We start from the raw sequence: 24,086 nt of genomic DNA on the forward strand, positions 1-24,086 counted from the left end.
TGGCAGCATCAGTATTGTGGTGGCAGCATCATTATTGTGGTGGCAGCATCATTATTGTGGTGGCAGCATCAGTAATATGGTGGCAGCATCAGTATTATGGTGGCAGCATCATTATTGTGGTGGCAGCATCAGTATTATGGTGGCAGCATCATTAGTGTGGTGGCGGCATCAGTATTGTGGTGGCAGCATAATTAGTGTGGTGTCAGCATCAGTATTGTTGTGGCAGCATCAGTATTGTGGTGGCAGCATAATGTTATAGGTATTCTTGTCACCAGCAGGGACTGGGGAGTTTGTCAGGATATTTATCATTTGTTCTCTATCGCTCCTCTGTTGTTCCTCAAGCAAGGGGGAGGCTGGTGACATCACAACGTCCCATCAGACCAACTCATTGAAGTTCCTCAAGCGAGGGGGAGGCTGGTGACATCACGACGTCCCATCAGACCAACTCATTGAGGTTCCTCAAGCGAGGAGGAGGTTGGTGACATCACGACGTCCCATCAGACCAACTCATTGAGGTTCCTCAAGCGAGGAGGAGGTTGGTGACATCACGACGTCCCATCAGACCAACTCATTGAAGTTCCTCAAGCAAGGGGGAGGCTGGTGACATCACGACGTCCCATCAGACCAACTCATTGAAGTTCCTCAAGCGAGGGGGAGGTTGGTGACATCACGACGTCCCATCAGACCAACTCATTGAAGTTCCTCAAGCGAGGGGGAGGCTGGTGACATCACGACGTCCCATCAGACCAACTCATTGAAGTTCCTCAAGCGAGGGGGATGCTGGTGACATCACGACGTCCCATCAGACCAACTCATTGAGGTTCCTCAAGCGAGGGGGAGGCTGGTGACATCACGACGTCCCATCAGACCAACTCATTGAAGTTCCTCAAGCAAGAGGGATGCTGGTGACATCACAACGTCCCATCAGACCAACAATCAGACCGATTGATTAATTAAGGTCACTGATTAGTAAGGAACTCCCTTCACCTTGTTGTCTAGGTTTTAATTGAACGGAGAAACCAAAAACCAGCGGACACCCGCTCCTCTGTGGAACGAGTTTGACGTGCTTTTTATATTTGTATTTATACATGGGATATTGCTTTTCAACAGGAAAAGTTATTTTTAAATCACTGGAGGACTTCTTTAACTCTGGGTTGTGAAGACATACTGTATGCAATCAAGATATCTTCCTTTTTTGTTGTTTATTAATTTAGAAAATGTTAAATAATTTTTCTTTCATTTTGTAAATGTGGAGCTGGTTGTGTAGGACAAATACATTGGTTCCCATTTTGACTAAATAAATAGCTGATAACCTTCTACACATATTCAGTAAGTAGACCAACACAACGCTGTTTTTTTTAACTAGGCAAATCAGTTTTGAACAAATTCTTATTTACAATGACGGCCTAGAAACAGGGGGTTAACTGACTTGTTCAGGGGCAGAATGACAGATTTTTTTTACCTTGTCAGCTCAGAGATTTGATCTTACAACCTCTCGGTTACAAGGCCAATGCTCTAACCACCTCTCGGTTACAAGGCCAATGCTCTAACCACCTCTCGGTTACAAGGCCAATGCTCTAACCACTAGGCTAGCTGCCTCCCCCAACTGTGAGGTGATTCTACACGTATTCAATAAGTAGACCAACACAATGCTGTACTGTAATTAATTTACGATAAATATTACACCTATTATTCCCAAAGATAATTGAATTGTTGAGAAAATACCTCAATTCAACCCCTTTGTGGGGCTAAGCCAAAGCTGACTCAACAAGAAGAGCTGTGTTCATGATGTCCTCACCCGCGCCTCATTCTCCAATCCCTACCACCGAGAGAGGATTACACTGGTGTCTTGAAATGGGATTTACTGAAAAAAGAGCAGAAGGAGATTTCCTCTCACATTTTGGGGATGGGATATAATCACCATCCCAAATTGCACCCTATTCCCTATTTAGTGCCCTACTTTTGGACCAGAGCCCCTGGTCAAAGTAGTGCGCCGTAAGAATAGGGTACCATTTGGGAGGGATCCATAAACCCTGCACTCCAACAGAGAGACAGTACAGGGTGAAAAGGGCATCTTTTATTTACAGAATCACCGTATCAGAAATGGTCTGTCTATATATTAAACAAGGTGTAATATACTGCTCTATCGGCATCTCATAGGGAAATTATCTTACGGTAAGATGAAGCTACTATCTAGGATTAAATACTGCATATCCATCCATCATTTATACATTATTATACATACAGCGTACAAAACATTAAGAACACCTTCCTAATAGTGAGTCCGTCCGTCCCCCCCCCCCCCCCCATTCATTGGGGCATGGACTTCCTGTGTTCCACAGGAATGCTGGCCCATGTTGACTCCAATGCTTCCCACAGTTGTGTCAAGCTGACTGGATGTCCTTTGGGTGGTGGACCGTTCTTGATACAAACAGGAAACTGTTGAGCATGAAAAAAAAAACTGCAGCGTTGCAGTTCTTGACACAACCGGTGAACCTGGCACCTACTAACATACCCAGTTTAAAGGCAGTTAAATATTTTGTCTTGCTCATTTACCCTCTGAATGGCACACATACTGAATAGATGTCACAATTGGCTGAAGGCTTAAAAATCATTATTTAATTAACCCGTCTCTTCCCCTTTATCTATTCTGATGGAAGTGGATTTAAAAAAGTGACATCAATAAGGGATCATAGCTTTCACCTGGATTCACCTGGTCAAGCTACATTGCTCCCGTGTGGCGCAGTGGTCTAAGGCACTGCATCTCAGAACTCAGAAGTGTCACTACAGACACTCTGGTTTGAATCCAGGCTGTATCACAACCGCTTGTGATTAGGAGTTCTGTAGGGCTTGGCCGGTGTAGGCCATCATTGTAAATGTAATGCCCGGGGTGGAGTGGAGGAAGAAGTCAGCCGCAGGAAAGTTCAGGGAAGCGAATACTTTTTAATTCACCACACCGGTGAAAACAACACCACCCAAACAAATGCCCCAAAACACGGGGACCTAAACTGTCCAGAAAAACACACACATACCACGGACAACCGTGATTTACAGGCGTGAACAATAGTACACAGAAAATAATCCCGCACACCCGGCTGGATAATAAATCCCAACCAATTAACCTAACTAAACACAGGTGTAACTAATCAACAGACCAAGGGGAAAAAGAGGATCATTGGCACCTAGTAGGCCGGTGACGACGACCGCCGAGCGCCACCCCGAACAGGAAGGGGAGCGACCTTCGGTCGGAGTCGTGACAGTAAATAAGAATTTGTTCTTAACTGACTTGCCTAGGTAAATAAAGGTTAAATTTAAAAAAAAATCATACAAATATATTATGTAATGGAAAGAGCGGGTGTTCTTAATGTTTTGTACACTCAGTGTATACATATCAAAGACAGTTTGAGAATAAAAAAAAAACAGAAACCTATGAACAAAAACAACGGTCTATGTTTGTGATCCACCAAAATATAACCCCTAGTGCTATTGATACCAAATTGTACGTTGTTGCCCTAGCAACTCTCTTCTTGGCAAGAGGTCTGCCATCATCGTCCATGTATCAGTCTGATCTCATCTTGATCCACCCTAAACAACTTGGTGGTGTCCCAACCAACTAACCAGGCCCTTTAAACAACTTGGTGGTGTCCCAACCAACTAACCAGGCCCTCTAAATAACTTGGTGGTCTACCAACTAACCAGGCCTCTAAACAACTTGGTGGTGTCCCAACCAACTAACTAGGCCTCTAAACAACTTGGTGGTCTACCAACTAACCAGGCCTCTAAACAACTTGGTGGTCTACCAACTAACCAACCCCTCTAAACAACTTGGTGGTCTACCAACTAACCAGGCCCTCTAAATAACTAGGTGGTCTACCAACTAACCAACCCCTCTAAACAACTTGATGGTCTACCAACTAACCAGGCCTCTAAACAACTTGGTGGTCTACCAACTAACCAGGCCCTCTAAACAACTTGGTGGTCTACCAACTAACCAGGCCCTCTAAACAACTTGGTGGTCTACCAACTAACCAGGCCTCTAAACAACTTGGTGGTCTACCAACTAACCAGGCCCTCTAAACAACTAGGTGGTCTACCAACTAACCAGGCCCTCTAAACAACTTGGTGGTCTACCAACTAACCAGGCCCTCTAAACAACTTGGTGGTTTCTTTGCTACAGAGCGCTCCTTTGTCCTGGTGTCTCTTCACAGGTTGATATCTCAGGATGAATTCACCACTCTGATCAACATGCTGCTGGTTTCCATTTCACACGTAGCCTACTGTATTTCCATTTTCTGTATTCACCCTTAGGATTTCTGTCTCCTTCAATCTCTATACCATAAGCTACTACTTCTTTAAAGATGTAAAAACAACCATTCAATTCAAAACAAACTTAACAGTGTGTAGGTAGACACTACAACATTCCTGTTCCAATGCTAAACACAGACAGAGCAGAGCTTATGTGTGTCTGTTCTATTCCCGAGGAACCTAATCTATTGCTCTTTCTCTGTTTCTCTCTCTGTTTCTCTCTCTCTGTTTCTCTCTCTCTCTCTGTCTCTCTCTCTCTCTCGCTCTCTGTTTCTCTCTGTTTCTCTCTGTTTCTCTCTCTCTCTCTCTCTATCGCTCTCTCACTCTGTCTCTCTCTCTCTCTCTCTGTTTCTCTCTCTGTTTCTCTCTCTGTTTCTCTCTCTGTCTCTCTCTCTCTCTCTCTCTCTCTCTCTCTCTCTCTTTGTCTATCTCTCTCTCTCTTTCTCTGCCTGGTGCTCAGCCCTCCTCCCCCCCCTCTCTCTGCTGCATTGATGCTGCTGCCACCTCCCTCGTGATGACATCATCGGCTCAGTATAGTTCAGCATCCTTCCTGTAGGCAGCAGCAGGCAGTCAACAGAACAGAGACATTTTGTCTTCTAGGTAGTAGTGGAGCACACAACGCAAACCCTCCCTGGACCCCAGGCTAGAGCAGGATATCTAGGCTATACTAGAATATACCCTCTACCGGTAGTGTTATATCTGCCTTGTGTCTTCTTCCTGCTCTGAGGGAGGGGAGAAGAGAAGGGAGGTGGGCTGCCAGCTGGTCTGTGACAGTCAGACAGAGAGAGAGACACAGCCGGAGGAGAGGAGACTGGAGGCTGTGGAAACAAGACGAGAGAGAGAGAGAGACAGAGCCGGAGGAGAGGAGACTGGAGGCTGTGGAAACAAGACGAGAGAGAGGAACTGGAATTGGGAGAAAGACATTTAACAGAGGAGGAGACCAGAGCAAACAAGCTTCATAAACCGGACAGGACATTAAAGAGGTAGGATCCATTGTTCTGGTACTAATGCAGTATTCATGGGGCAGTGTTTGTTTGGTGTTGCGTCTCCCGGGGCTGGGAAGGGAAGGGAGGAATGATTGTGATGGGGTGCGGCTATTGAGCTGTCAGCTCAGACCATGTAGGACAGATGGAAAACTAGGGGCTTAAATATAATCGATACTTTTCTCTATAACCTATTTATTATCATTTTGAGCTGGTTGACAATAAGAATTGCCCTGTCATTCAGGAGGTAGGCTAGGCAGCAAAATCAGTTGACAACCTCCTGAAGAATTATGCTTATTTATTAGGTTGCAAATGAATTGTGCCTGTGGCCCGGCCCGACATTATACAATAGTCATGAATTATCCTGAAATGTCCATTTCAAATAGGCTACAGGGATGTGTTGTAGCCTACACTAGTAGAAAAAAAGGTGCTATCTAGAACCTAAAATGTCCCCATAGGAGAACCCTTTGAAGAACCCTTCATGGTTCCAGGAAGAACAACATTTGTTTCTAGGTTGAACTCTTTTGGGTTCAATGTAGAACCCTCTGTGGAAACCTGGAACCCAAAATAGTTCAACCTGGAACCAAAAAAGGGTTCTACCTGGAACAAAAAGGGTTCTCCTACGGGGACATCCAAAGAACCTTTTAGGAACCCTTTTTCCTAAGAGTGTATGACAGAAATGATGCAGGGAGTACATTGTAGATAGGCTAACATATGATAAACTCATATGATGCATAGCCTGTGCATCTGAGTCTTATTTCACACAGCATCCTAACAGTAATAACAAAGGTTATTTAAATCAAAAGCCTGTGTTAATAACCTCATTATTACAGTATTTCTATAAAATGGCAGTCAAATAGTCAAATAGACTACCCACCTCATGTCAGGTTAAGCCTACACGCAGGCCGAGCAGATAATAGCCTGGTGGTATGGTGTTATGATGATATGGTGTTATGATGATATGGTGTTATGGTGATATTATGGTGTTATGGTGATATGGTGATATTATGGTGTTATGGTGTTATTATGGTGTTATTATGGTGTTATGGTGATATTATGGTGATATTATGGTGTTGGTGATATTATGGTGTTATGGTGATATTATGGTGTTATGGTGTTATGGTGATATTATGGTGTTATTATGGTGTTATGGTGTTATTATGGTGTTATTATGGTGTTATGGTGTTATGGTGATATTATGGTGTTATGGTGTTATGGTGTTATGGTGTTATGGTGATATTATGGTGATATTATGGTGTTGGTGATATTATGGTGTTATGGTGATATTATGGTGTTATGGTGTTATGGTAATATTATGGTGTTATTATGGTGTTATGGTGTTATGGTGATGTTATGGTGTTATGGTGATATTATGGTGATATTATGGTGATATTATGGTGATGTTATGGTGTTATGGTGATATTATGGTGATATTATGGTGATGTTATGGTGATATTATGGTGATGTTATGGTGTTATGGTGATATTGTGGTGTTATGGTGTTATGGTGATATCATGGTGATATTATGGTGATATGGTGATATTATGGTGATATTATGGTGATATTATGGTGATATGGTGATATTATGGTGATATTATGGTGATAGTATGGTGATATGGTGATGTTATGGTGATGTTATGGTGATATGGTGATATGGTGATGTTATGGGGATGTTATGGTGATATTATGGTGATATTATGGTGATATGGTGATGTTATGGTGATGTTATGGTGATATGGTGATATCATGGTGATATTATGGTGTTATGGTGAAATTATGGTGATATGGTGATATTATGGTGTTATGGTGATATTATGGTGATATTATGGAGTTATGGTGATATTATGTTGTTATGGTGATATTATGGTGATATGGTGATATGGTGATATGGTGATATTATGGTGATATTATGGTGTTATGGTGATATTATGGTGATATGGAGTTATGGTGATATTATGGTGTTATGGTGATGTTATGGTGATATTATGGAGTTATGGTGATATTATGTTGTTATGGTGATGTTATGGTGTTATGGTGGTGTTATGGTGATATTATGGTGATGTTATGGTGATATTATGGAGTTATGGTGATATTATGGTGATATTATGGTGATATTATGGTGATGTTATGGTGATATGGTGATATGGTGATATTATGGTGATATTATGGTGATATGGTGATATTATGGTGATGTTATGGTGTTATGGTGATATTATGGTGATGTTATGGTGATATTATGGTGTTATGGTGGAAATTGATTACAATGATTCCAATTGTTTTTATTTTTTTATTCCATACTCAGTAAAATATTAATAGACTAGGTTATATTTGGATATGGTAATGGTTTAACATTGGGAACTGGTCGGGTAACTTGAAGGCTATTTATATCCTGATTTGTGTTCCCGACACCATAGGGGCCTTAGGGGGCAGCCAATGAGGAGAAAGGAACTACGCCTTGTGTGGCGGTGCAGTTTTTACACCAACCACCGTCATGGTGATATTAGTGTTTATACCAATATGTTATAGGCCTATTAGTATTGTGCTTATGATTCTATACGTCAAATCCAAACATTATTTTAGATATTTTGTCATAGTGTCAAACAGTAGGTCATATTAATGACGCGAACAGGGAGGCTGGTGAATTATCGTTCACTATTATAATGACTTTTAATGGTTTTTCATTGATTTCAACAGCACACAAACACATCTCCAAATATAGTATGTCAAAATACACTGTGAAATGCAATATAGTCCCTTACAGAGACAGCTGAGCATGTAATCCTACTGTATGTAACTCATTGATAACTAATTGCTATAGAAATATGATTATATCCTATCCAGAAATTATTTACAGGTCCTGTATTCTCCCAGTCTTGAACCCTGATCTGCTCTGTGTCTGTTGTGACTGACTGACTGACTGGTCTAGTCTATGTCTGTTGTGACTGACTGGTCTAGTCTATGTCTGTTGTGACTGACTGGTCTAGTCTATGTCTGTTGTGACTGACTGGTCTAGTCTATGTCTGTTGTGACTGACTGGTCTAGTCTATGTCTGTTGTGACTGACTGGTCTAGTCTATGTCTGTTGTGACTGACTGACTGACTGACTGATTGACTGGTCTGTCTCTGTGTTATTGGGCTAGTGTGACTTGCTGGCTGACTGACTCACTGACTGACTGACTGACTGACTGACTGACTGACTGACTGACTGATTGACTGACTGACTGACTGATTGACTGACTGATTGACTGACTGATTGACTGATTGACTGGTCTGTCTTCTGTGTTATTGTGCTAGTGTGACTGGCTGGCTGACTGACTGACTGACTGACTGACTGACTGATTGACTGACTGGTCTGTCTCTGTGTCATTGGACCAGGGTGACTAACTGACTGACTGACTGACTGACTGACTGGTCTGTCTCTGTGTTATTGGGCTAGTGTGACTGACTGACTGACTGATTGACTGACTGGTCTGTCTCTGTGTCATTGGACCAGGGTAATCCTAGGAAGCGGCCTGTCATTCAGCTGTGGCTGCACTTCTATTGTTGTCGCTAGGCTAGGTTCCCATCTCCCCTCGGCTGGAGCTGACCATGCATGCTCCTTTCATGAGACAGCCACACAGTCAGGCGCCCTCTATTGTAGCCCACTGGTGGTGGTCTGGGCCAGGGGATGTGAGGCCTTGTTTGTACACAGATGGATTTAATTGAATGACAGGTCTCTCGCGATTAAACACAAATTAAGTAGCTGGCCAGTTGACATGAGATTTGGGTCTGGGTTCTGAGATTAGACAGGTTCAGTTGTCACTCATTTTCCTTTCTCTCTCTCTCTCTCTCTCTCTCTCTCTCTCTCTCTCTCTCTCTCTCTCTCTCTCTCTGTTTCTCTGTCTCTCTCCATCTCTCTGTGTTTCTTTCTCAATTTAATTCAATTTAAGACATTTCAAATGTCATATTATGTCTATATACATTGTTGTAGCGATGTGCAAAGAGTTCAACTACAAAAGGGAAGATAAATCAATATGGCAACAGGTCACAAATCTTGCTGCTGTGATGGTACACTGTGGTATTTCACCCAGTAGATATGGGAGTTTATCAAAATTGGATGTGTTGTTGAATTCTTTGTGGGTCTATGTAATCTGAGGGGAATCCAGTGCCTTCGGGAACATATTCAGACCCCTTTTTCCACATTTTGTTAGGTTACTGCGTTATTCTAAAATGTATTTAAATTCCCCCAATCAATCTAAATACACTACCCCATAATGACTCAATACCCCATAATGACTCACTACCCCATAATGACTCACTACCCCATAATGACACACTACCCCATAATGACTCACTACCCCATAATGACATACTACCCCATAATGACTCAATACCCCATAATGACACACTACCCCATAATGACTCAATACCCCATAATGACTCACTACCCCATAATGACACACTACCCCATAATGACTCAACACCCCATAATGACTCACTACCCCATAATGACACACTACCCCATAATGACTCAACACCCCATAATGACTCACTACCCCATAATGACACACTACTCCATAACGACTCAACACCCCATAATGACTCACTACCCCATAATGACACACTACCCCATAATGACTCAACACCCCATAATGACTCAACACCCCATAATGACAATAGAAAAACAGGTTTCATTGTTTCATTATGGGGTGTTGAGTCATTATGGGGTAGTGTGTCATTATGGGGTGTTGAGTCATTATGGGGTATTGTGTCATTATGGGGTAGTGAGTCATTATGGGGTATTGTGTCGTTATGCGGTATTGTGTCATTATGGGGTATTGTGTCATTATGGGGTATTGTGTCATTATGGGTACTGTGTCATTATGGGGTAGTGTATCATTATGGGGTGTTGTGTCATTATGGGGTACTGTGTCATTATGGGGTATTGTGTCATTATGGGGTGTGTGTGGATTGATGAGGATTTGTTTCTGTTTAATCCATTTTAGAATAAGGCTGTAACGTAACAAAATGTGGACAAAGTCAAGGGGTCTGAATACTTTCCGAAGGCACTGCATGTGTCTCTAATATGATCATACATTGGGCAGGAGGTTAGGATGTGCAGCTCAGTTTCCACCTCGTTTTGTGGGCAGTGTGCACATAGCCTGTCTTCTCTTGAGAGCCAGGTCTGCCTACGATGGCCTTTCTCAATAGCAAGGCTATGCTCACTGAGTCTATACATAGTCAAAGCTTTCCTTAAGTTTGGGTCATTCACAGTGGTCAGGTATTCTGCCACCGTATAATCTCTGTTTAGGGCCAAATAGCATTCTAGTTTGCTCAGTTTTTTTGTTAATTCTTTTCAATGTGTCAAATCTTTTGGATTTCTCATGATTTAGTTGGGTCTACTTGTGTTGCTGTCCTGGGGCTCTGTGGGGTGTGTTTGTGTTTGTAAACAGAGCCCCATGACTCTTCTCCAGGTTAATCTCTCAGTAGGTGATGGCTTTGTTATGGAAGGTTTGGGAATCGCTTCCTTTTAGGTGGTTATAGAATTTAACGTCTCTTTTCTGGATTTTGATAATTAGCGGGTATTGGCCTAATTCTGCTCTGCATGCATTATTCTAGGTTTTACGTTTTATTAGCATGGGAAACATATGTTTACACACTCTCTCTCTCTCTCTCTGCTCTCTTACAATTCAGTGGTCATCACCCTTAAATAAGATTATAGATTTGAGAGTGCTCGATGACTCTCGGAGGAGTAGGTTGCCATAGTGATATGGACGGACAGAGCAGAGGGAGGGAGTACTACATCTTTAGTGATCAAGGATCTTAGCTACTGTAGCTGATCTAATGTAATTTATGAGCTTTATCCTTCCAGGAGAAGAGGTTTCTTGAATCACTATACCTCCTTCCTGTTAATGGAAACGCAGCAGAAGGGCTTTGTGATCTGACCTGCGGGCCAAATGGCACCCTATTGCCTTTATAGTGCACTACATTTGATTAGGGCCCTGGTCTAAAGTAGTGCACTACATAGGGAATAGGATGCCATTTGGGATGCAGATATCCTGGTGTAATAGTGGTGCAAAGTCACGCAAGGTGAACATGAAACACTGTGGAGAAACAGTATAAAGTTTACGACAAGGTCACAACATGGAGCTACAGTATAATGTTTACAACAAGGTCACACCATAGAGCTACAGTATAATGTTTACGATAAGGTCACACCATGGAGCTACAGTATAATGTTTACAACAAGGTCACACCATGGAGCTACAGTATAATGTTTACGATAAGGTCACACCATGGAGAAACAGTATAATGTTTACGATAAGGTCACACCATGGAGCTACAGTATAATGTTTACGACAAGGTCACACCAGGGAGCTACAGTATAATGTTTACAACAAGGTCACACCATAGAGCTACAGTATAATGTTTACGATAAGGTCACACCATAGAGCTACAGTATAATGTTTACAACAAGGTCACACCATGGAGCTACAGTATAATGTTTACGATAAGGTCACACCATGGAGCTACAGTATAATGTTTACAACAAGGTCACACCATAGAGCTACAGTATAATGTTTACGACAAGGTCACACCATGGAGCTACAGTATAATGTTTATGACAAGGTCACACCATAGAGCTACAGTATAATGTTTACGACAAGGTCACACCATGGAGCTACAGTATAATGTTTACGACAAGGTCACACCATGGAGAAACAGTATAATGTTTACGATAAGGTCACACCATGGAGCTACAGTATAAAGTTTACGACAAGGTCACACCATGGAGAAACAGTATAATGTTTAGGACAAGGTCACACCATGGAGCTACAGTATAATGTTTACGATAAGGTCACATCATGGAGCTACAGTATAATGTTTACGACAAGGTCACACCATGGAGCTACAATATAAAGTTTACGACAAGGTCACACCATGGAGCTACAGTATAATGTTTATGACAAGGTCACAACATGGAGCTACAGTATAATGTTTACGACAAGGTCACACCATAGAGAAACAGTATAATGTTTACGACAAGGTCACAACTTGGAGCTACAGTATAATGTTTACGACAAGGTCACACCATGGAGCTACAGTATAATGTTTACGATAAGGTCACACCATGGAGCTACAGTATAATGTTTACGATAAGGTCACGCCATGGAGCTACAGTATAATGTTTACAACAAGGTCACACCATGGAGCTACAGTATAATGTTTACGACAAGGTCACACCATGGAGCTACAGTATAATGTTTACAATAAGGTCACACCATGGAGCTACAGTATAATGTTTACGATAAGGTCACACCATGGAGCTACAGTATAATGTTTACGATAAGGTCACGCCATGGAGCTACAGTATAATGTTTACAACAAGGTCACACCATGGAGCTACAATATAAAGTTTACGACAAGGTCACACCATGGAGCTACAGTATAATGTTTACGACAAGGTCACACCATGGAGCTACAGTATAACGTTTACGATAAGGTCACGCCATAGAGAAACAGTATAATGTTTACGATTCTTAGCGTTGCTCTATTTGACTCTGTGGTGATCAACTGGAAACCAATGGTAGGGTTCAGTCACAGTAATAGGGTATAAGTATATCACATCAATACTAAAAACAGAGACAGGGTTGATAGCAGTGGGAAAAGCTCACAGATAGTTAACGTTATTAACACACACACAGGATTTGACTTTTTCTACTGTTCATTTTCTTTTACAGGTGCTGCTGTCCATCTCCCAGGCGCTCAGAGCAGGCTGGTCCCAGGCAGGAGGCACCATGTCCGGGGCCTCTGTGAAGGTGGCGGTGCGGGTCCGCCCCTTCAACTCCAGAGAGATGGGGAAGGACAGCAAATGCATCATCCAGATGTCAGGAAACACAACCAGTGAGTATCTCGACACACACACACGCAAACGCACACACGCACGCACGCACACACACACACACACACACACACACACATACACACACACACACACACACCTTTCTAAAAGTAGGGTTCTACATGGAACCAAAAATGGTTCTGCGCTGATCCAAAAAGGGTTTATCCTATGGGAACCCTGTTTTCTAAGTGTGTAGTAATTCATTTAATGTGGCAGCATAAGATCATGTGATTTTGACTTTGAGGGCAGTGTCTGGTATCTGTTTTTAGAGATTGGGTTCAGAGGAGGCTGGTGGGAGGATCTATAGGAGGACGAGTTCATTGTAATTGCCATGTGCTTGATCCTGTCCCAATAATTCCATTCCAGCCATGACATCCTCCTCTAGCTCCCTCCCACCAACCTCCTCTGATTGGTTTCCATATGGTTAGTGAAAGGATTGTATTTGGGGCCTACAACATTATGTTCTATGCTAGAGTAGCTTTGCATTGTGCAGTTAGGAAACTATAATGATCAACGTTAATGTTTCTAGAAATAATCTGAACCTGAGACGCTAGAATAGGCTTTCATATCTACACATATGTCTGTACCTTTGAGGAATTTATTGAGGCTGAAGTTGAGATTTTGCTGGTCAGCCACCTCTGTCTTGTGTATTTGTGCTCCTTGGCATAGCAGGGTTTAAAATATATATATATGTGTATTTTACCTTTATTTAACTAGGCAAGTCAGTTAAGAAGAAATTATTGTTCTCAATGACAGCCTAGGAACAATGGGTTAACTGCCTTGTTCAGGGGACGACCTACAGATTTTTACCTTGTCAGCTCGGGATTCGATTTAGCAACCTTTCGGTTACAAGTCCAAGGCTCTAACCACTAGCCTACCTGCTGGCCCATGTTAAGGTAAGGAGAGGCCTAAGACATGGTGGTGAGGAGACTGGAGAGAGACTTGATATCCTGTCTGTTCAGTAGGGTAAAGCCACTGATATCCCGTCTGTTCAGTAAGGTAAAGCCACTGATATCCAGTCTGTTCAGTAAGGTAAAGCCACTGATATCCAGTCTGTTCAGTAAGGTAAAGCCACTGATATCCCGTCTGTTCAGTAAGGTAAAGCCACTGATATCCATCTGTTCAGTAAGGTAAAGCCACTGATATCCCATCTGTTCAGTAAGGTAAAGCCACTGATATCCAGTCTGTTCAGTAAGGTAAAGCCACTGATATCCAGTCTGTTCAGTAAGGTAAAGCCACTGATATCCCATCTGTTCAGAAAGGTAAAGCCACTGATATCCCGTCTGTTCAGTAAGGTAAAGCCACTGATATCCAGTCTGTTCAGTAAGGTAAAGCCACTGATATCCCATCTGTTCAGTAAGGTAAAGCCACTGATATCCATCTGTTCAGTAAGGTAAAGCCACTGATATCCAGTCTGTTCAGTAAGGTAAAGCCACTGATATCCAGTCTGTTCAGTAAGGTAAAGCCACTGATATCCAGTCTGTTCAGTAAGGTAAAGCCACTGATATCCAGTCTGTTCAGTAAGGTAAAGCCACTGATATCCAGTCTGTTCAGTAAGGTAAAGCCACTGATATCCCATCTGTTCAGTAAGGTAAAGCCACTGATATCCAGTCTGTTCAGTAAGGTAAAGCCACTGATATCCCGTCTGTTCAGTAAGGTAAAGCCACTGATATCCCATCTGTTCAGTAAGGTAAAGCCACTGATATCCATCTGTTCAGTAAGGTAAAGCCACTGATATCCCGTCTGTTCAGTAAGGTAAAGCCACTGATATCCAGTCTGTTCAGTAAGGTAAAGCCACTGATATCCCATCTGTTCAGTAAGGTAAAGCCACTGATATCCAGTCTGTTCAGTAAGGTAAAGCCACTGATATCCAGTCTGTTCAGTAAGGTAAAGCCACTGATATCCAGTCTGTTCAGTAAGGTAAAGCCACTGATATCCAGTCTGTTCAGTAAGGTAAAGCCACTGATATCCCATCTGTTCAGTAAGGTAAAGCCCCTGATATCCAGTCTGTTCAGTAAGGTAAAGCCACTGATATCCCATCTGTTCAGTAAGGTAAAGCCACTGATATCCCGTCTGTTCAGTAAGGTAAAGCCACTGATATCCAGTCTGTTCAGTAAGGTAAAACCACTGATATCCAGTCTGTTCAGTAGGGTAAAGCCACTGATATCCCATCTGTTCAGTAAGGTAAATCCACTGATATCCAGTCTGTTCAGTAAGGTAAAGCCACTGATATCCAGTCTGTTCAGTAAGGTAAAGCAACTGATATCCAGTCTGTTCAGTAAGGTAAAGCCACTGATATCCCATCTGTTCAGTAAAGGTAAAGCCACTGATATCCAGTCTGTTCAGTAAGGTAAAGCCACTGATATCCCATCTGTTCAGTAAGGTAAAGCCACTGATATCCAGTCTGTTCAGTAAGGTAAAGCCACTGATATCCATCTGTTCAGTAAGGTAAAGCCACTGATATCCCGTCTGTTCAGTAAGGTAAAGCCACTGATATCCCATCTGTTCAGTAAGGTAAAGCCACTGATATCCAGTCTGTTCAGTAAGGTAAAGCCACTGATATCCAGTCTGTTCAGTAAGGTAAAGCCACTGATATCCAGTCTGTTCAGTAAGGTAAAGCCACTGATATCCAGTCTGTTCAGTAAGGTAAAGCCACTGATATCCAGTCTGTTCAGTAAGGTAAAGCCACTGATATCCAGTCTGTTCAGTAAGGTAAAGCCACTGAAATCCAGTCTGTTCAGTAAGGTAAAGCCACTGATATCCAGTCTGTTCAGTAAGGTAAAGCCACTGATATCCCGTCTGTTCAGTAAGGTAAAGCCACTGATATCCAGTCTGTTCAGTAAGGTAAAGCCACTGATATCCCATCTGTTCAGTAAGGTAAAGCCACTGATATCCAGTCTGTTCAGTAAGGTAAAGCCCCTGATATCCAGTCTGTTCAGTAAGGTAAAGCCACTGATATCCAGTCTGTTCAGTAAGGTAAAGCCACTGATATCCAGTCTGTTCAGTAAGGTAAAGCCACTGATATCCCGTCTGTTCAGTAAGGTAAAGCCACTGATATCCAGTCTGTTCAGTAAGGTAAAGCCACTGATATCCATCTGTTCAGTAAGGTAAAGCCACTGATATCCCGTCTGTTCAGTAAGGTAAAGCCACTGATATCCCATCTGTTCAGTAAGGTAAAGCCACTGATATCCCATCTGTTCAGTAAGGTAAAGCCACTGATATCCCATCTGTTCAGTAAGGTAAAGCCACTGATATCCAGTCTGTTCAGTAAGGTAAAGCCATCGGTCAATAATAGATGAGCCGTCCTAAAATATTTATCGATTTGTCTAATTTAGCTCATCTCCCCCCTCACCCCCCCTCCACCTCCCCCTCACCTCTCCCTTCATCTCCCCCTTCACCTCCCCATTAGAGAAGGTATTTAGGTAGAGGATGTAGAGAAGGTATTTAGGTAGAGTATGTAGAGAAGGTATTTAGGTAGAAGATGTAGAGAAGTTATTTAGATAGAAGATGTAGAGAAGATATTTAGGTAGAAGATGTAGAGAAGGTATTTAGGTAGAATATGTAGAGAAGGTATTTAGGTAGAAGATGAGAGGTTATCAAACACCTGTAGAGAAGGAGCGCTATGGAAAGGTCAAGGTGGTATTCAGGTAGAAGATCAGAGGGTGTACCCGGCTCCACGAGGGGCTAAAGTGGGCTAAAGAAGGCTTATGTGGGTTAAAGTGGGCTCAGCTCCCTCAGTTCAAACTTAAGCCCCCTCAGTTTTAGTTTTATGCCATTTATATAAAAATATAAAAAGTTGAGTGACAGGTTGGCAGCAGGTACAACTTATTTGGGTTTTCCATCAAATGTAGGGAAAAACATCTAATCTCGGTGGAAGGCTAAGTGAATAATGTAATACACCTCCTTCTGTGATGTTTGATTACGTTTTATAAGGGCAGAGACAAGTTGACCAAGTTGGGTCCTGGTGAGGACGCCTTGTTGGAGGCCGACCTGTCTCCTTCCTGCTCCTCTGCTGTTCCTATGGGGGGCTCTGCAGGAGTGTCCTGCCCTATGATAGGGTGTGTGAGGTTTTTCATCCCGACATTGACTGACACTGGATTGATTGTGACCGAGCTCTCTCCGGAGATCTGGAGAGGAGAGGGTGTGTCCTCACACTCATAATCAAACGCGCCATCAGCAAAGACACCTGCTCCAACTCAGTAATCAGTTAGACAGCCAAGATCATGTATCGTAAAAATAAACCCCAGAAAGGTTGCCTATAATTTTAGAAAGAGCCAATTCTACATTTTCACCTCACTTAAAACATCACATTTGGTCTAACAAAAAAGTGCATTATCATCATAAATCCTGTAATGAAAGTGTCTGCCCTTCCCTTGCCCCTGTGCCCTCGCTGGGGCCTGTTGCTGTGATGAGTGAACCACTTTCCTCTCCCTCAGTCGCTCGAGAGAAAAACAAGTTCTGATCGTATAACATTTCAAAATGCAATTGCGTGAAAAACACAGCTTTGTCCTTTTGTTCTTGTCGAGGAGAGGAGGGTCTCAGCTTTCTGGAGGTATCAGCTCAATATTCAGCTCAATAGAAACTATTTTAAAATCTAGATATTTGATATGGCTTTGAAATATGGGGCAGCACACGGGCGAAATGCGCACCTGCCATTGTGAGGGTAGAGGCCTTGTCACGTTCTGACCTTAGTTCCTTTGTTTTATCTTTGTTTTAGTATGGTCAGGGTGTGAGTTGGGGTGGGCAGTCTATGTTATTTTTTCTATAATTTGGGATTTCTGTGTTTGGCCTGGTATGGTTCTCAATCAGAGGCAGTTGTCAATCTGTTGTCCCTGATTGAGAACCATACTTAGGTAGCCAGGTTTCACCTTTGAGTTGTGGGTGATTATTTTCTGTTCTGTGTTTTGCTGCACCGTTCAGGATTGTTCGTTTTTGTAGTTTTTATTGTTGTTCAAGTGTTCAGTATTCGTATTAAATACAATATGGACACCTACCACGCTGCGCATTGGTCCTCACCTTCTTCCACCAGCTGACAGAGCTGGTGTAACTGAGTCAGGTTTGTAGGTCTCCTTGCTCGCACACGCTTTTTCAGTTCTGCCCACAAATTCTCTATAGGATTGAGGTCAGGGCTTTGTGATGGTCAATCCAATACCTTGACTTTGTTGTCCTTAATCAAATCAAATCAAATGTATTTATATAGCCCTTTGTACATCAGCTGATATCTCAAAGTGCTGTACAGAAACCCAGCCTAAAACCCCAAACAGCAAGCAATGCAGGTGTAGAAGCACGGTGGCTATGAAAAACTACCTAGAAAGGCCAAAACCTAGGAAGAAACCTAGAGAGGAACCAGGCTATGAGGGGTGGACAGTCCTCTTCTGGCTGTGCCGGGTGGAGATTATAGCAGAACATGGCCAAGATGTTAAAATGTTCATAAATGACCAGCATGGTCAAATAATAATAATCACAGTAGTTGTCGAGGGTGCAACAAGTCAGCACCTCAGGAGTAAATGTCAGTTGGCCTTTCGTAGCCGATCATAAAGAGTATCTCTACCACTCCTGCTGTCTCTAGAGAGTTGAAAACATCAGGTCTGGGACAGGTAGCACGTCCGGTGAACAGGTCAGGGTTCCATATCCGCAGGCAGAACAGTTGAAACTGGAGCAGCAGCACGGCCAGGTGGACTGGGGACAGCAAGGAGTCATCATGTCAGGTAGTCCTGACGCATGGTCCTACGGCTCAGGTCCTCCGAGAGAGAAAGAAAGAGAGAAAGAGAAAATTAGAGAGAGCATACTTAAATTCACACAGGACACCGGATAGGACAGGAGAAGTACTCCAGATATAATAAACTGACCCTAGCCCCCCGACACATAAACTACTGCAGCATAAATACTGGAGGCTGAGACAGGAGGGGTCAGGAGACACTGTGGCCCCATCCGAGGACACCCCCGGACAGGGCCAACAGGAAGGATATAACCCCACCCACTTTGCCAAAGCACAGCCCCCACATCACTAGAGGGATATTTTCAACCACCAACTTACCATCCTGAGACAAGGCCGAGTATAGCCCACAAAGATCTCCGCCACGGCACAACCCAAGGGGGGGCCCCAACCCAGACAGGAAGACCACGTCAGTGACTCAACACACTCAAGTAACGCACCCCTCCTAGGGACAGCATGGAAGAGCACCAGTAAGCCAGTGACTCAGCCTCTGTAATAGGGTTAGAGGCAGAGAATCCCAGTGGAGAGAGGGGAACCGGCCAGGCAGAGACAGCAAGGGTGGTTCTTTGCTCCAGTGCCTTTCCGTTCACCTTCACACTCCTGGGCCAGACTACACTCAATCATATGACCCACTGAAGAGATGAGTCTTCAGTAAAGACTTAAAGGTTGAGACCGAGTTTGCGTCTCTCACATGGGTAGGCAGACCATTCCATAAAAATGGGACTCTATAGGAGAAAGCCCTGCCTCCAGCTGTTTTCTTAGAAATTCTAGGGACAATTAGGAGGCCTGCGTCTAACGTACGTGTAGGTATGTACGGCAGGACCAAATCAGAGAGATAGGTAGGAGCAAGCCCATGTAATGCTTTGTAGGTTAGCAGTAAAACCTTGAAATCAGCCCTTGCCTTGACAGGAAGCCAGTCTAGGGGGGCTAGCACTGGAGTAATATGATACATTTTTTTGGTTCTAGTCAGGATTCTAGCAGCCGTTTTTAGCACAGTCCAGAGTCCAGAGTAACGCAAGATCCATTACAGTTTTATTTGAGACGACTGTACAACCATTAAGAGTAATTGTCAAATTCAACAGAAGATCTCTTTGTTTCTTGGGCCCTAGAACAAGCATCTCTGTTTTGTCTGAGTTTAAAAGTAGAACGTTTGCAGCCATCCACTTCCTTATGTCTGAAACACAGGCTTCTAGCGAGGGCAATTTTGGGGCTTCATCATGTTTCATTGAAATGTACAGCTGTGTGTCATCCGCATAGCAGTGAAAGTTAACATTATGTTTTCGAATGATATCCCTACAATTTTTAGTGAAACAATAGTGGTCCTAAAACGGAACCTTGAGGAACACCGAAATTTACAGGACAAACCATTCACAGAGACAAACTGATACCTTTCCGACAGAAAAGATCTAAACCAGGCCAGAACTTGCCCGTGTAGATCAATTTGGGTTTCCAATCTCAAAAGTTCAAAAGAATTTGGTGATCGATGATATCAAAAGGTCTAGGAGCATGAGGACAGATGCAGAGCCTCGGTCTGACGCCATTAGAAGGTAATTTACCTTTTAGGGAGTGATGGCCATCTGTGCAGCATAACCAGTAGAGAGAGGGAGTGATGGCCGTCTGTACAGCATAACCTGTAGAGAGAGGGAGTGATGGCCGTCTGTACAGCATAACCAGTAGAGAGAGGGAGTGATGGCCGTCTGTACAGCATAACCAGTAGAGAGAGGGAGTGATGGCTGTATCTAAAGCATAACCAGTAGAGAGAGGGAGTGATGGCCATCTGTACAGCATAACCAGTAGAGAGAGGGAGTGATGGCCGTCTGTACAGCATAACCAGTAGAGAGAGGGAGTGACGGCCATCTGTGCAGCATAACCAGTAGAGAGAGGGAGTGATGGCCATCTGTGCAGCATAACCAGTAGAGAGAGGGAGTGATGGCCATCTGTGCAGCACAACCAGTAGAGAGAGGGAGTGATGGCCGTCTGTACAGCATAACCAGTAGAGAGAGGGAGTGATGGCTGTATCTAAAGCATAACCAGTAGAGAGAGGGAGTGATGGCCATCTGTGCAGCATAACCAGTAGAGAGAGGGAGTGATGGCCATCTGTGCAGCATAACCAGTAGAGAGAGGGAGTGATGGCCGTCTGTACAGCATAACCAGTAGAGAGAGGGAGTGATGGCCATCTGTGCAGCATAACCAGTAGAGAGAGGGAGTGATGGCCGTCTGTACAGCATAACCAGTAGAGAGAGGGAGTGATGGCCATCTGTGCAGCACAACCAGTAGAGAGAGGGAGTGATGGCCATCTGTACAGCACAACCAGTAGAGATAGGGAGTGATGGCCATCTGTGCAGCATAACCAGTAGAGAGAGGGAGTGACGGCCATCTGTGCAGCATAACCAGTAGAGAGAGGGAGTGATGGCCGTCTGTACAGCATAACCAGTAGAGAGAGGGAGTGATGGCCATCTGTGCAGCATAACCAGTAGAGAGAGGGAGTGATGGCTGTATCGCATAACCAGTGTGATGGCCATCTGCATAACCAGTAGAGAGAGTGATGGCCGTCTGTACAGCATAACCAGTATGATGGCCATCTATGCAGCATAACCAGTAGAGAGAGGGAGTGATGGCCATCTGTGCAGCATAACCAGTAGAGAGAGGGAGTGATGGCTGTATCTAAAGCATAACCAGTAGAGAGAGGGAGTGATGGCTGTATCTAAAGCATAACCAGTAGAGAGAGGGAGTGATGGCCATCTGTACAGCATAACCAGTAGAGAGAGGGAGTGATGGCCGTCTGTACAGCATAACCAGTAGAGAGAGGGAGTGATGGCCATCTGTGCAGCATAACCAGTAGAGAGAGGGAGTGACGGCCATCTGTGCAGCATAACCAGTAGAGAGAGGGAGTGATGGCCGTCTGTACAGCATAACCAGTAGAGAGAGGGAGTGATGGCCATCTGTGCAGCATAACCAGTAGAGAGAGGGAGTGACGGCCATCTGTGCAGCATAACCAGTAGAGAGAGGGAGTGATGGCCATCTGTGCAGCATAACCTGTAGAGAGAGGGAGTGATGGCTGTATCTAAAGCATAACCAGTATAGAGAGGGAGTGTGATGGCCATCTGTGCAGCATAACCTGTAGAGAGAGGGAGTGATGGCTGTATCTAAAGCATAACCAGTAGAGAGAGGGAGTGTGATGACCATCTGTACAGCATAACCTGTAGAGAGAGGGAGTGATGGCCGTCTGTACAGCATAACCAGTAGAGAGAGGGAGTGATGGCCATCTGTGCAGCATAACCTGTAGAGAGAGGGAGTGATGGCTGTATCTAAAGCATAACCAGTAGAGAGAGGGAGTGTGATGGCCATCTGTACAGCATAACCAGTAGAGAGAGGGAGTGATGGCTGTATCTAAAGCATAACCAGTAGAGAGAGGGAGTGATGGCCATCTGTACAGCATAACCAGTAGAGAGAGGGAATGTGATGGCCGTCTGTACAGCATAACCAGTAGAGAGAGGGAGTGATGGCCATCTGTGCAGCATAACCTGTAGAGAGAGGGAATGTGATGGCCGTCTGTACAGCATAACCTGTAGAGAGAGGGAGTGTGATGGCCATCTGTGCAGCAGAACCAGTAGAGAGAGGGAGTGACGGCCATCTGTGCAGCATAACCTGTAGAGAGAGGGAGTGTGATGGCCATCTATGCAGCATAACCAGTAGAGAGAGGGAGTGACAGCCATCTCTGCCAAGAGAACACAGAATTCTGCCATCTGTTCTGATTTAATCTTAATCTGTATCCCAAATTGCACCCTATTCCCTTTATAGTGCACTACTTTAGACCAGAGCCCTATGGCTCCATATTCCCTATATAGTGCACTACTTTAGACCAGGACCCTATGGCTCCCTATTCCCTTTTTATAGTGCACTACTATTGGCAAGGGTCCTTCGTTTACTTTCTTTACAGTCGTTAGGGAGTCGGCATTAACAAAAAGACAACACACGTTCGGGATGCCGACGCCACTATTTCACTTCACAGACCTTGCATATCTGCAGGCACCACAGCCCAGCTTGGCTTCTCTGGTTAACGACTTAAAGATGAACGCTAATTTGTTTATTTTACCAGAGGGCAAGATATCATGTGTGGTGTAACGGCGTCTCACAGTACAGTGGATTCAATGGAACCTGGTCCCAGACCCTATACCTCACCAATAGAGGCTATATCTATACTGCACCAATAGAGGCTATATCTATACTGCACCAATAGAGGCTATATCTACACTGCACCAATAGACGCTACATCTAGACTGCACCAATAGAGGCTATACCTATTCTGCACCAATAGAGGCTATATCTACACTGCACCAATAGAGGTTACATCTAGACTGCACCAATAGAGTCTATATCTACACTGCACCAATAGAGGCTATATCTATACTGCACCAATAGAGGCTATATCTACACTGCACCAATAGAGACTATATCTATACTGCACCAATAGAGGCTATATTTATACTGCACCAATAGAGTCTATATCTATACTGCACCAATAGAGGCTATATCTATACTGCACCAATAGAGGATATATCTATACTGCATCAATAGAGGCTATATCTACACTGCACCAATAGAGGCTATATCTATACTGCACCAATAGAGGCTATATCTACTCTGCACCAATAGAGGCTATATCTATACTGCACCAATAGAGGCTATATCTATACTGCACCAATAGAGGCTATATCTATACTGCACAAATAGAGGCTATATATATACTGCACCAATAGAGGCTACATCTAGACTGCACCAATAGAGTCTATGTCTATACTGCACCAATAGAGGATATATCTATACTGCACCAATAGAGGCTATACCTATACTGCACCAATAGAGGCTATATCTAGACTGCACCAATAGAATCTATATCTATACTGCACCAATAGAGGCTATATCTATACTGCACCAATAGAGGCTATATCTATACTGCACCAATAGAGGCTATATATATACTGCACCAATAGAGTCTATATCTATACTGCACCAATAGAGGCTATATCAATACTGCACCAATAGAGGCTATATCTATACTGCACCAATACAGGCTATATCTATACTGCACCAATAGAGGCTATATCTACACTGCACCAATAGAGGCTATATCTATACTGCACCAATAGAGGCTATATCTATACTGCACCAATAGAGACTATATCTATACTGCACCAATA

The 24,086-nt window shown here is 43.5% G+C and overlaps 1 protein-coding gene across 1 annotated transcript in view; it reads left to right on the plus strand.

Moving 5' to 3' along the window:
- Positions 1-4,707: 4,707 nt before the first annotated feature.
- The window catches only part of LOC139409574 (kinesin family member 1Aa), a 193,283-nt gene continuing 173,904 nt past the window's right edge, over positions 4,708-24,086 (plus strand). The window contains 2 exon segments of the mRNA XM_071154935.1: positions 4,708-5,288; positions 13,009-13,171. Of these exon segments, the coding sequence (XP_071011036.1) occupies positions 13,066-13,171 (106 nt within the window). The 5' untranslated portion in view covers positions 4,708-5,288; positions 13,009-13,065.

The sequence above is a fragment of the Oncorhynchus clarkii genome, chromosome 5, assembly GCF_045791955.1.
Source record: "Oncorhynchus clarkii lewisi isolate Uvic-CL-2024 chromosome 5, UVic_Ocla_1.0, whole genome shotgun sequence".
NCBI classification, from domain to species: Eukaryota; Metazoa; Chordata; class Actinopteri; order Salmoniformes; family Salmonidae; genus Oncorhynchus; species Oncorhynchus clarkii.